The sequence below is a fragment of the Rhinatrema bivittatum genome, chromosome 16, assembly GCF_901001135.1.
Source record: "Rhinatrema bivittatum chromosome 16, aRhiBiv1.1, whole genome shotgun sequence".
Classification (NCBI taxonomy): Eukaryota; Metazoa; Chordata; class Amphibia; order Gymnophiona; family Rhinatrematidae; genus Rhinatrema; species Rhinatrema bivittatum.
In genome coordinates this window covers 2,267,619-2,281,533 of record NC_042630.1, presented here as the reverse complement: position 1 = coordinate 2,281,533, position 13,915 = coordinate 2,267,619, and the positions used below count along the sequence as shown (strand labels likewise).

The 13,915-nt window shown below is 45.8% G+C and overlaps 1 protein-coding gene across 1 annotated transcript in view; it reads right to left on the bottom strand.

The window, feature by feature from the left end:
• Positions 1-13,915, bottom strand: part of LOC115078384 — a 187,186-nt gene that overhangs the window by 131,979 nt on the left and 41,292 nt on the right. The window contains exons 22-26 of the mRNA XM_029581292.1: positions 12,257-12,308; positions 10,853-10,933; positions 10,527-10,703; positions 7,883-7,964; positions 1,537-1,693 (exon numbers count right to left, since the gene is read on the bottom strand). Coding sequence (XP_029437152.1) covers positions 1,537-1,693; positions 7,883-7,964; positions 10,527-10,703; positions 10,853-10,933; positions 12,257-12,308 — 549 coding nt within the window. The remainder of the gene's footprint in view (positions 1-1,536; positions 1,694-7,882; positions 7,965-10,526; positions 10,704-10,852; positions 10,934-12,256; positions 12,309-13,915) is intronic.

Here is a 13,915-nt window from a genome sequence, read left to right as displayed (position 1 = left end):
ATGGAGGTAACCTGCACGGAGTGGCATTTCCTACCCTTAACAGAAACATGGGGGTATCCTGCATGGAGCAGCAGTTACTGCCCTTAACAGAAACATGGGGTAACCTGCACGGAGTGGCAGTTACTGCCCTTAACAGAAACATGGAGGTAACCTGCACGGAGCAGCAGTTACTTCCCTTAACAGAAACATGGGGGTAACCTGCATGGAGCAGCAGTTACTACCCTTAACAGAAACATGGGGGTAACCTGCACGGAGCAGCAGTTACTGCCCTTAACAGAAACATGGAGGTAACCTGCACGGAGTGGCAGTTACTGCCCTTAACAGAAACATGGGGGTAACCACGGAGCAGCAGTTACTTCCCTTAACAGAAACATGGGGGTAACCTGCACGGAGAGGCAGTTACTACCCTTAACAGAAACATGGGGGTAACCTGCACGGAGCAGCAGTTACTGCCCTTAACAGAAACATGGAGGTAACCTGCACGGAGTGGCAGTTACTGCCCTTAATAGAAGGCATGGGGAATACTACTCTTAACTAATTAGCCTTGATGCTTGTGATGTACCTGCATCATTGCTCTCTGCTTTGACAGTGGGGAATAAATGGGAATTGGAATCAGATGATAGTCAGCACTGGGCACCAACTTTTACAGCCCGGGGTACTGATGCACAAACGTTGGGGATAAAGCACAGGACTGCTTCTATGGCCGAGTGCAAAAGCAAAGCACGTTCCAGCAGCAGCGCTGCATGGATTATCAGGAAGGCTGCTCGCCCTGCAAAACGCTGCTAGCAGTAATATTGTTACAGGTTTGACTGTTGCTTGGTTTTGATTGTAAATATTACTTCTCTTAACATAAGGTTTGGGGGTAACTGGCACAGAGTGGCAGTTACTACCGTAAGAAACTTGCTGGGCAGGCTGGATGGATCATTTGGTCTTTTTCTGCCGTCATTACTGTTACTCTATGTGGCAAGGAAAGCTCGCAGCCAATATTGTCTGAAGATGGGAGCCATGAAAACCGGAAAGCTCCCAGCCAGCACCATCTGAGCACGTGACCTGCAAAGCTCCCATGCAACATTGCCTTTAAAAGGTTTTTATGTTTGTCGAAAACATGTTATCCCTGTCTGCAGAGGAGGAAGGCGGCACTGGAGAGAGCTGCAGCTGTGTCTGGGTTATGTGCTGGGACTTTCCCCCCTGGTGGAGGAGATGGTCCATCTCCCCTTGAAAGAAACAGGAAAAAAGAAGGCAAACAATAAATGGATTTAAATAATCAATCTGCCAGATCGACCTCCAGTCTACGTCCAAGCTGCTGCCGAAGGTGAAGGAGCCATGAATTATGGAAGCTCCTGAGCTGGCGGGGGCGAGCAGCTCTTGCTTCTGTGACACTGGGTGACCAGAGGTGGGGACATGCGTCCTCGTACCTGTCCAGCACTGGCCCTCTGTGAAGTGGTGGCACAGGCAGCTGATGACCATTTAAGCATCTCTCCCCAGAGCACCCCAACCCAAGCCTTTTCCTGGACACGGGGGAACCCCCAGACTGACCTTCATGGAGGTGTGGAACAATTTCCCCACACTGGCAAAGCAGCCGCTTGGCAACTGGTGGTTTTCCAACCATCTCACTGCCTCCTCAATGTTTGCATCGTCTATGAAGATATAAGCCCGTGCCTGACCAATGCACTTGGCCACAAACGCAGTTAACCTGAGGAAAACAGGAGGTGCCGGGGGAAGGGAGTGGAGAGAGAGAGAGAGAGAAGGGTAATTTCATGGTCAGCATGGAGTAATTTACATGGGAAGTCAGGATTTAGGTGCTGAAATAAGGTCAGCTCCATGCATGCCACCTGCATTTTAAGCCATCTAAAAACACATGTTTAATTTCATTACACTCAAATTTACTGGCAAAAAAAAAAGGCATTAAGAGGGCATTTTGCTGGCATGTAAAAGGCATACACGTGAAAGCTGAATATGTAAAGGTTTGGTGTGTAATTGGCACAATATATACACGCACAACTCTGCACTGTCTGTTACACTCATCCTCTGGACTGCACAGCTGCCTGTCCCATCAAAGTCAATGTGTGCTCTGGGCTCAGACTGTGCACCCTGGCATTCTGCCCGGGGGCTCTAACCCGGGGCTAATCTTACTGGGGTCCACACTGGGAGTTACCTGAGGGGCTCGTCACCTGCATGCACACAGGACTGCCTCGGGGGCTCACCCAATGTACCCGCACACAATTACTGGGAGTTACCTGAGGGGCTCGTCACCTGCATGCACACAGGACTGCCTCGGGGGCTCACCCAATGTACCCACACACAATAACTGGGAGCTACCTGAGGGGCTTGAACCAAGGAGCTAATGCCACACACAAATATTCACATGCACACACTCTGACTTAGTACATCTGGTACTCAGTTCCAAGTATTCAGAACGTAGGTTTATTTGAGTTATAAGAGTACAGAACAGAAAATCAATAAAATCTGATATTACAGAAGAGTTAGTTGCAGATAATAATTGGCACATGTAGATAATACTTACATTTTTCCAAGGGATCAGTCCCTGCTATCACGTCCAGGAAATGCTCTCTCCCTCCCTCTCCAGCTGTTCCTTCTCCTTATTTTTATTTATTTATTTATTTGTCGAGTTTTATATACCGTTCTTCGGTTTCACCATCACAATGGTTTACAAAGTTTCGATGTTTAACAGAGTGTACAAAATTCATATGCTTGTTAACATAGTTATCTTAGTCGTTATAAACATAGCTTGGTTGTTAAACCGTACAGGTTAAGTTACGTGGTTTGGACTGGTTCTGCATGTTTATATGGGCCGGTAGGGAGGGAAGTTGTAGCGTAGAGTCATAGGGTGTTTTGGTAGGCTTTGAACATCCAAGTTTTTAGTTCTTTTTTGAAGGTTTTTAAATTTTGTTGTGTTCTCAGTTCGGTTGGGAGGGAGTTCCATAGTTCGGGGCTTCCTAGGGATGTGGCTCTCTTCCGAGTTGAGGTAAGTTGTTTGTGACGAGCAGGTGGAATTTTTAATAGACCTTTGTCAGCTGAACGGAGATTTCGGTTTGGTGAGTGGAGTTTTATTTATTTATTTAACATTTTTTTATATACCAACATTCGTTTGGAACATCACATCGGTTTCCACAGAACTGGTAATGCAGCTAACATAGCTTTACAAAGAACGGTTTTAAAACAGTATTAAACAATTAAAACAAAAATAGTTAATATGGGCTAAGGGAAAACATAGCAAATACAGGGATCATTAAAAGTTGCATAAGGACAAAGATCATTATTGTTGCATAAAGGAGTTACAATTTACTAATTAACTGGGGTGGAGGGAATTAAGGAGAATAGTGGTAATAGATTGAAGGGGCTGAGGGAAGTTAAGATTAGAGAATCACTGTTTATGGGGCAGGGGGGTAATTACAGGATATTTACAGGAAAGTATTTACAAGATATTTACAGGATAGTGAATTAAGGGAGGTTGAGGCGGGGTAGCAGTGAGAGAGAAAATTGTGAATATAAGTCAAAAGTTAATAATAAAAGGGAGAAACAATTGCACACGAGCCCATAGGGAGCTCACAAAGGTCGGAAATTAAACTATAGCAGGGAGAGTCGACTTAAGAAGGTGCCCGGGGAGGGGAGGGTTATGTGTTGTTTCTGTAGGCTTGTATGAACAGCCATGTTTTGAGTCTTTGTTTGAACTTTTTGGGGCACGCTTCTTGTCGTAAATCTGGTGGCATGGTATTCCATAAGGTGGGTCCAGCTATAGATATGGAGCGTTCTTTAGTTGTTATAAGGTGGGTGAGTTTGGGTGATTGAGTTTGAAGTGTTGCTAAGTGTTGCGATCTAGTGGGTCTGTTATTGGGACGGAATAGGAGTGAGTCATTAAACGAAAGCATATTAGGGTTGTGAAGCGCTTTGTGAATGAGGGAGAGGGTCTTGTATTTAATTCTGGCAGAAATTGGGAGCCAGTGAAGTTGTTTGAGGATGGGGGTGATATGCTCTTTTTTGCGTGTACCTGTCAGGATGGGGGCCGCAGCATTCTGGAGCATTTGTAGAGGGGAAAGAGTGTTTTTGGGGAGGCCCAGGAGGATGCTGTTGGAGTTATCAATTTTGGAAAGGATGATTGATTGAAGAACAGAGCAGAAATCGTTGGTGTGCAGTAGGGGTTTGAGCTTTTTTAGAGTGTTCAGCTTGAAATAACAGTCTTTTAAAATGGAATTGATTAATTTTTTCAAGTTGAGATGGCTATCCAGGGTGATGCCTAGATCACGAAAGTGAGGGGAGAAATTAAGTGTGGGCAGGTGAGTGTTGGTGGGAGTGGTGATAAGAGAGTTGTGTTGGGGGTAATGATCATAAGTTCCGTCTTGTTCTTGCTGAGGGCAAGATGGAGCTTGGTAAGGAGGTTGTTGATGGCCGACAGGGCAGAATTCCACATCTCGAGGGCGTTATGTATAGAATCTTTGATGGGGATAATTATTTGCACATCATCAGCGTATATGAAATATGGAAGAGAGAGCTCTGAAAGGAGGAGGCATAGGGGAGGTAAGTAAATGTTGAAGAGGGTAGAGGAGAGGGAGGAACCTTGAGGTACACCTTGAGTTATGTTAATTGCCTTGGATTCGTTGGTGCCTATTTTGACTTTATAATTCCTGTTGCTTAGGAATGATTTAAACCATAGCAATGGGATTCCAGAGATGCCTATTTCAGACAGCTGTTCAATTAGCAGGTTATGGCTAACGGTGTCGAAGGTTAAGAAAATGTCAAGCATGGCCAGTATGTAGGAATGTCCCTTGTCTAGGCCTTTCAGGAGATGGTCTGTAAGGGTAGTCAGTAGTGTCTCTGTGCTACTGTGTTTGCGAAATCCATATTGAGATGTGGAGAGGAGGTGGTATTGTTCTAGGTAGTCTGTTATTTGACAGTTAACAATTTTTTCAAGGACTTTTGCTATGAATGGGAGGTTGGAAATAGGGCGGTAGTTAGCCAGGTTCGTCAAGTTGGGTTTGCGTTTTTTAAGTATTGGTTTGACAATGGCTTGTTTGAGGGGGGAAGGCACAGTACCAAGGGTGATGGAGCTGTTGATAATGCTGGCTAAGGGTTTGGCGATATTAGGGATGGAGAGGAGGGATTTAGAAGGGATTGCATCTGATGGGTGTGAGGAAGGTCTCATTTATTTAAGGACTGCTTCTATTTCAGTGAAGGCAGTGGTCTCAAAGGTGTTTAGTTCGGTGTAATGGATTTTAGTGTGAGGTTTAATGGGGATGTAGCTGTGGGGAATCGTGTTGTGAGATTTGATATTTTATGGATGCACTTAGCCAATTTGTTTGTTTTTCATATATTATTTTGTGTATTATGGATAGTATTTTGTAGTCTATCCTGTATTTTATTGGGAGCCAGTGTAGTGAGATGAGAGTTGGAGTAATGTGATCATATTTTTTCGTTCCTGTGAGTATTCTGGTGGCTGTATTTTGAAGGATTTGGAGAGGTCGGATGGTGATGAGAGATAAGTTGAATAGCAGGGAGTTGCAGTAATCCAGGATGGAGAAGATGAGTAGTTGGAGGACTGTTCTGAAGTCGTTGGGGGAAAGGAAAGGTTTTAGGTGTCATAGGATTAGGAGTTTGTGATATCCGTCTTTGATTTTTGCGGAGATGTGGTTCTTGAAGGATAGTTCCTTGTTGATTATGGCTCCTAGGTTGCGGGCATGGGTGACAGGGGGATTGCTGTATTTTGCTTCATTATGTTGAGTGGTGGTATGTGCGTAGGGTTGTTCTTTCTATCCAGCATGATTATTTCTGTCTTATCAATGTTTAGGATAAGTCTCATGTTGGTTAGTAGTTGCTTTATTTTGGTGAGGTAATTGGCTGTTTTTTTGTAGGTGTCTTCCAGAGAGTTTTGTATTGGGATAAGTATTTGGATGTCATCAGCATATATGAAGTGAGTCAGTTTAAGGTTTGAGAGGAAGTGGCACATGGGAGAAGATAAATATTGAAGAGTGTCGCCGATAGTGCAGAGCCTTGGGGGAACTCCGGTGTCAAGGTTTATTTTCTTTTAGAGGGTGTCGTTGATTGATATCTGGTAGGTCCTTTGTGATAGATAGGATGAGAACTATTGTAGGGTTTTTTCATTTACACCAATTTTGGAGAGATGGTCAATCAGTATTGAATGGTTTACCGTGTCAAAGGCTGCTGATAGGTCTAGTAGGACTAGAAGTTAGCTGTGGCCATAGTCAAATCCTTTGAGCACAGTGTCGTTAAGTGACAGGAGTAGTGATTCAGTGTTTAGTTGTTTCCTGAAGCCAAATTGCATGGGAAATAGGATGTTGTTCCTTTCCAAGTGGTCACTGAGTTGAGAGTGGATGATTTTTTCAATAATTTTGGCAATGAATGATAGGTTTATTATGGGTCTGTGGTTTAGTGGGTTTTCTGGATCAAGGTTGGTCTTTTTCAGTATGGGTTTGATAATTGCTGATTTTAGGCAGTCAGGGTAGTTTCCTTCTGTGAGGGATAGGTTCATGATGTCGGTTTATGTTTTGGTTATTGATGGTTCGATGGCTTTGATCATCTGTATGGGTATACTATCGATCGGGTGCTTAGCTGGGTTCATTTTCTTGATGATATTTTGGATTTCCAGTGATGATGGTGGGTCAAAGTTGGGCCAGCTTGGTGTTTGATTGATTTGTATTTTTGGGTCTTGCGTGTTGTTGTTGAGGTTGTTGTTTATGAGGTTTTTGATTTTGTCGTTAAAGAAGTCAGCAAAGTCGTTGCTTGAGAGGTTGGAGGTTGGTGATGTCTGGTCATTGGAGGATTTGGTTAGGCCATGTACAATATTGAAGAGCATTTTTGGGTTGTGTTGGAATTTATTTTTTTTGAGTAGAAGTCTTTTTTTGTGTTGTGGATAAGTTTTTTGTAGTATGCTAAGTGTGATCGGTAGGCATTCAGTAGTTTGCATTTGGCTGATCTGATGTTGTCGTTGTACCATTGGTTCTGGTGTTTTGAGGTTTTTATTGTTTTCTTTATCATGGAGTTTAACTTGTCTGCTATTGTTTTAGTGATGTTGAGCCAGGATGAGGTGGCGTTTTCTGCATTATATAGGTCTATGTTTGTTAGTACTGTTTGTAGATTCTCTTGAAGTGTCTCTATGTTGAAGGGTGGCCGGTAGGAGAAGGATCTAGGTGGGCTTTTTTCTGTTGTAAGTTTACAGCTGGAAGACAGGTTGACGTCAATTAGAGAGTGGTCCGACCAGGGGATATTAGTTATATTTGTGTGGTAATTAGCCCATATGTCAGTATTGACAAAAACGAGGTCTAGTGTGTGACCTGCTTTGTGCGTTGGGCCTTTGATGATTTGACTTAGTCCTAGGATTGCTAGGACTTCTGTTATTACATTGCATGTGGGGGAGTGGGGGATTGTGTCAACGTGTATGCTAAAGTCTCTAGCAAATGCTTGGGAGAGAAGTGATATGTCCTCCCTCGCTGCGTACTCTTATTTCCTGGCGCAGCTGTGTGACCTTCACCCTCTCAGGCTTTAGTATCAGTTAATCGCTCACTTTCTCACCATAGAACTATTGGCATAACTACAGTTCTCAGAGTCTTGCCTGTTCATAAGCATTTCACAGTGCAAAACAGTAAATTTGAGTTCACTCAGTGGTTGGGCCTGAGGCCTTCAAAGTACTCTGTGTCTGGGTGAGAACTCTGAATCCATGCAGCGTAACCTCTACACACATCCTCAGCCAGAGCAGACAGAAGTAATTCCATTAATGTGTTCGTGCATCCTAGGTCTGGAAAGCGAGACATGTGTGTACTTCACATTACATGATAGCTGTGCAGTCAGACAAGCTACAGAATGTTTAACCTAGGAGGCAGGAAAGGTCCCTGGAAAGGGCCACACTTACCAGGTGTTTCCATCCCCATCGCTCTCCCCGAAAGCGCTGTAGGATCCATCGCGATGTTTATAAGTCAGCTCCCGCTGATAACCTGAGAGCACAACAAAGTCTATTTCACACATTTTCCTGACTCCCAGTGTCCCATTTCCCTCATGGTGGGTCAAGGTAATGCACAGTCAGGGGTCATTTTTAAATGATAAGGCACAAATAAAATCCTGTGTTATGCATGGACATGGAGTTTTGAAAAACCATCAGGGGCCAATGCATGCAAATGTAAAGCTTACACTTTTTTATCTACACCGAGGAAGGGCATTCTGGGGGACAGAGTTAGGTGTGAGTAGACACTTGACACATTTTTTTTTTTATGTTAAAAAAATATGGATCAGTTAAACATAGAAACTTAGCAGATAAAGACTACGTGGCCCAACCAGCACACCCACCCACATCTCCTTCTCAGCTGTACAATCCCTACGGCTCCCTCAGAGATCATCTGAGCTTGTTCCATGCTTTCTGGAGTTCACATATTGACCTTGTCTCCACCATCTCCACAGAGAGGCTCTTCCAAATTACCACAAACAAGTTACACCCTCCTTGGAGCAGCTGTGACTTCATGCAACTTCATATCTGAGAATTGTTAAAGCAAACTTAGATACATGATAAAGCATGCGTATACGACATACTCAAAGGCTTTAACACTACGTGAGATGTTATAAACCTACACTTTAAGGGCCTGACTGAGTTCTGCATGGCTCTGGAGTATCTCATTTCCCTCCCCTTCTCCCCACACTCTTCCCCCACTATAATTTGTTGAGCCTATAACACACAGAGATCCATATTCAGACGTCAGCCAGCTAAATGAGTATTTGAGCACCGATTCAGCCAAATTCTAGCCTGGATTTTAAATACCCTGCACGTGTAATTTCCAGGCTTTACACACCTGCTCGGGCCTTGTGGGTGCCGAGCCAATTTTTGAAGGGGCCTGGCCATGCGCGTAAAGTCCAGTATGCGCACAAGTGCTGGGCTTCTCCAAAGGGGTGGGGCAAGGGGGCCACTGCCCGCTGTCCGAAGACCTGGCTGCCAGCTCAGGAGCTGAAGTAAGTTGTGAAACAAAGGTAAAAAGAAAAAAGAAAAAGGTAGGGTTTAGGGGGTGGGGAGGAGAGGAGAGGGGAAGGGGAAGGGAGGTTAGGTAGTGGGGTAGGGAAGTTCCCTCCCTCAATTGGAGCGCACTGGGAGGGAACCGAGGAAGGCCAGAGTGCGTCGCCGCACGGAAATTGCAAAAATCTTTCCCCTTGCGTGCGCCGCCTGCACATACTCACGCGGGTTATAAAAATCCTGTGCATGTGCGCGCAGCCAACATTATTTTATAACATGTGTGGGGCGTCCATGTTAGCCCAAGGTTAGCCAGACAGGTTTATATCTGTGCCTGAATATAGACCTCTTAGCATCTGATTGAGCTGTCCAAGGTCCTGAATGTCCTGTTTCCCTCGTGGTGGGTGTATAATACACAGTCAGTGTCTGATTGAGGTGTCCATGGCTCTGAGTGTCCTGTTTCTCCCATGGTGGGTGTATAATACACAGTCAGTGTCTGATTGAGGTGTCCATGGCTCTGAGTGTCCTGTTTCCCCCATGCTGGGTGTATAATACACAGTCAGTGCCTGATTGAGGTGTCCATGGCTCTGAGTGTCCTGTTTCCCCCATGCTGGGTGTATAATACACAGTCAGTGCCTGATTGAGGTGTCCATGGCTCTGAGTGTCCTGTTTCCCCCATGGTGGGTGTATAATACACAGTCAGTGCCTGATTGAGGTGTCCATGGCTCTGAGTGTCCTGTTTCCCCCATGGTGGGTGTATAATACACAGTCAGTGTCTGATTGAGGTGTCCATGGCTCTGAGTGTCCTGTTTCTCCCATGATGGGTGTATAATACACAGTCAGTGTCTGATTGAGGTGTCCATGGCTCTGAGTGTCCTGTTTCCCCCATGGTGGGTGTATAATACACAGTCAGTGCCTGATTGAGGTGTCCATGGCTCTGAGTGTCCTGTTTCCCCAATGGTGGGTGTATAATAATCAGTCAGTGTCTGATTGAGGTGTCCATGGCTCTGAGTGTCCTGTTTCCCCCATGGTGGGTGTATAATACACAGTCAGTGTCTGATTGAGGTGTCCATGGCTCTGAGTGTCCTGTTTCCCCCATGGTGGGTGTATAATACACAGTCAGTGTCTGATTGAGGTGTCTATGGCTCTGAGTGTCCTGTTTCCCCCATGGTGGGTGTATAATACACAGTCAGTGTCTGATTGAGGTGTCCATGGCTCTGAGTGTCCTGTTTCCCCCATGGTGGGTGTATAATACACAGTCAGTGTCTGATTGAGGTGTCCATGGCTCTGAGTGTCCTGTTTCCCCCATGGTCGGTGTATAATACACAGTCAGTGTGTGATTGAGGTGTCCATGGCTCTGAGTATCCTGTTTCCTTCATGGTCTTTCTATAATCCACAGTCAGTGACTGACTGACAGTTCTGGACAGCTCAATCTCCCCCCACAGTCCTCCCTGTTGGGACTATAATGCATAGTCATTCTTGTATAAGATTATGGGGTTACTGAATATTCCTTGATTCAGTCTGTCCTTGACCAAACCCAGTTTTCCCCATGAAATGTACTGACCACTTATCAAGTATCCATTAGCCCTTGTCCTGATCTCATCAGTCAGCAGTTCCGTCTTCTCCAGGTACTCCAGCACGTAAATGATGGGGGCAAATGTGATCATGTTCTGCTCTCCACAGCCGTAGGGCATCTGAATCAGCCTATCCAGATTGTGCAGAGCTGTTCCCATGATGTCCCCTGAAAAGATGGAAGAGAGAGACACACAGTCAGCATCTGCGCTGACAGGAGGAATCTCTGGTACGACCCTGGGAAAGGCATGTTAAGTACCACAGCATGACAGACACTGCAAGTGCAGCCCTCCTCCTCCGTGCCACTAAATCCCTTACCCAGCACCGAGATGGAAGCTCTCACCGACCCCTCCACTACATCATTAGGGACTTCCAGAGACACAGTCTCCACCACGATTCCTGCAGAACGGAAAGCGAAAATAAATGGAGCAGAATTCCTTTTCTTCTACATCTGCAATGCATTCTCCTCTCAGCACAACTTCAGCTCTCCTGTATGGACCGACAAAATCACACACACACACAGACACATACACCACAGACCCACAAACACATGCAGGAAGATAAAGATACACACCAGATGTAGCTACGGGCACCACACATCTGCACCATGATTCACGTACACGCACAGACAAATCTACAAACAGGAAGACACAGACACTACACATCCATACCATGGTGCACGCGCGTACACATACACCAATATACACACAGGAAGATACAGACACACACCAGATGTAGCTACGGGCACCACACATCTGCACCATGGATTCATGTACACGCACAGACAAATCTACAAACAGGAAGACACAGACACTACACATCCATACCATGGTGCACGCGCGTACACACACACACACACCAATATACACACAGGAAGATACAGACACACACCAGATGTAGCTACGGGCACCACACATCTGCACCATGATTCACGTACACGCACAGACAAATCTACAAACAGGAAGATACAGACACTACACATCCATACCATGGTGCACACGCGTACACACACACACACACCAATATACACACAGGAAGATACAGACACACACCAGATGTAGCTACGGGCACCACACATCTGCACCATGATTCACGTACACGCACAGACAAATCTACAAACAGGAAGACACAGACACTACACATCCATACCATGGTGCACACGCGTACACACACACACACCAATATACACACAGGAAGATACAGACACACACCAGATGTAGCTACGGGCACCACACATCTGCACCATGATTCATGTACACGCACAGACAAATCTACAAACAGGAAGACACAGACACTGCACGCGCGCACACACACACACACCAATATACACACAGGAAGACGCAGACACAGAGCAGATGTAGCTACAACAATCACACACATATAATTTTATTTATAGGAAGACACACGCCAAAACCAGGCACAGCTACCTACACCACACACACATATATATATATATATTGTATATACTGAAAACAAGCAATTAAACCCCACTCTCTTACTTATCATTCAGCTTTTTGGTACATAAAGGAAGTGAATTAGCATGAGATTGAATAAAGAAATAGTTGAACGATAAGTAAGAGAGGGAGTTTAATTTTTTTGGCTTATTCTGTTATGGGTATGGCCTCCTCCATATACATGCAATAAATGCAATTGGGGTTTTTACTAGACAGATAGATACACACACACACACCTCCACACTGTGGCTATCTAATCCTCTCTTACCTTCCAGACACAGCAAGGAACTGTGGCTCTTCTCTACCAACACTCCCTCTGGCTATGGAGGCAAAAGAGTGAAGTTGAAGAGAAAAATGCACAGCTACACAACAAATTACAGGCAGAATTCACTGGAAATCACACACAGGTTGCAGCCACAGGGATGCCAGAGCAGAGACATGTGCAGTTAGCATCTGCAGGGACTTGCAAACCAGAGATACACACAGACAGCATCTGCAGGGACTCACAGAGCAGAGACACACAGAGTCAGCATTTGCAGTGAGTCCCAGTGCAGACACACAGAGGCAGCATTTGCAGTGAGTCCTAGTGCAGAGACACACAGAGTCAGCATTTGCAGTGAGTCCCAGTGCAGAGACACACAGAGTCAGCATTTGCAGTGAGTCCCAGTGCAGAGACACACAGAGGCAGCATTTGCAGTGAGTCCCAGTGCAGCGATACACAGAGGCAGCATTTGCAGGGACTCATAGAGCAGAAACACACATAGTCAGCATTTTCAGTGAGTCCCAGTGCAGAGACACACAGAGTCAGCATTTTCAGTGAGTCCCAGTGCAGAGATACACAGAGGCAGCATTTACAGTGAGTCCCAGTGCAGAGATACACAGAGTCAGCATTTGCAGTGAGTCCCAGTGCAGAGATACACAGAGGCAGCATTTGCAGCGAGTCCCAGTGCAGAGATACACAGAGGCAGCATTTGCAGCGAGTCCCAGTGCAGAGATACACAGAGGCAGCATTTGCAGTGAGTCCCAGTGCAGAGATACACACAGCCAGCACCTGCAGAGAAGAGACACACACAGTCAGCATCTGCATGGAGTCACAGAACAGAGAGACACACAGCGTCCACAGGGAGTCACAAAGAAGAAACATACACAGTCAGCATCCACAGGGAGTCCCAGAACAGACACACACACAGTCAGTATCTGCATGAAGTTTCAAAACAGACCCACACACAGTCAGTATCTGCAGGGAGTCGCAGAGCAGGGGGACACACAATCAGCATCCGTAAGGAGTCCCAGAGCAGAGATACACACAGTCAGCATCTGCAGGGACTCGCAGAACAGCCACATACAGTCATCATCCACAGAGAGTCACAGAACAGACACTCACACAATCAGCATCCCCAGGGAGTCGCAAAGTAGAGACACACACAGTCAGCATCCACAAGGAGTCACAGAACAGACACATGCACAGTCAGCATCTGCAGAGAGTCACAGAGAAGAGAGACACAAGGTCAGCATCCTCAAGGAATTGTGCAACAGACACACACACAGTCAGAAATATAAAGGGAGTCACAGAACAGAGACACACAGTCAGCATCCACAGGGAGTCCCAAAACAGGGACACACACAGTCAGCATCTGCAGGGATTCACAGAACAGAGATGCACCTAATCAGCATCTGCAAGGAGTCGCAGAGCAGAGACACACAAGGTCAGCATCCACAGGGAGTTGAAGAAAAGAGTCATATACAGCATCCACGGGGAGTCACACAGCAGAGACACACACAGTCAGCCACCACAGGGAGTCTCAGAACAGACACACACAGTCAGCCACCACAGGGAGTCTCAGAACAGACACACACAGTCAGCCACCACAGAGAGTCGCAGAGCAGAGACACACAGTCAGCATCTGCAGGGACTCACAGACAGAGA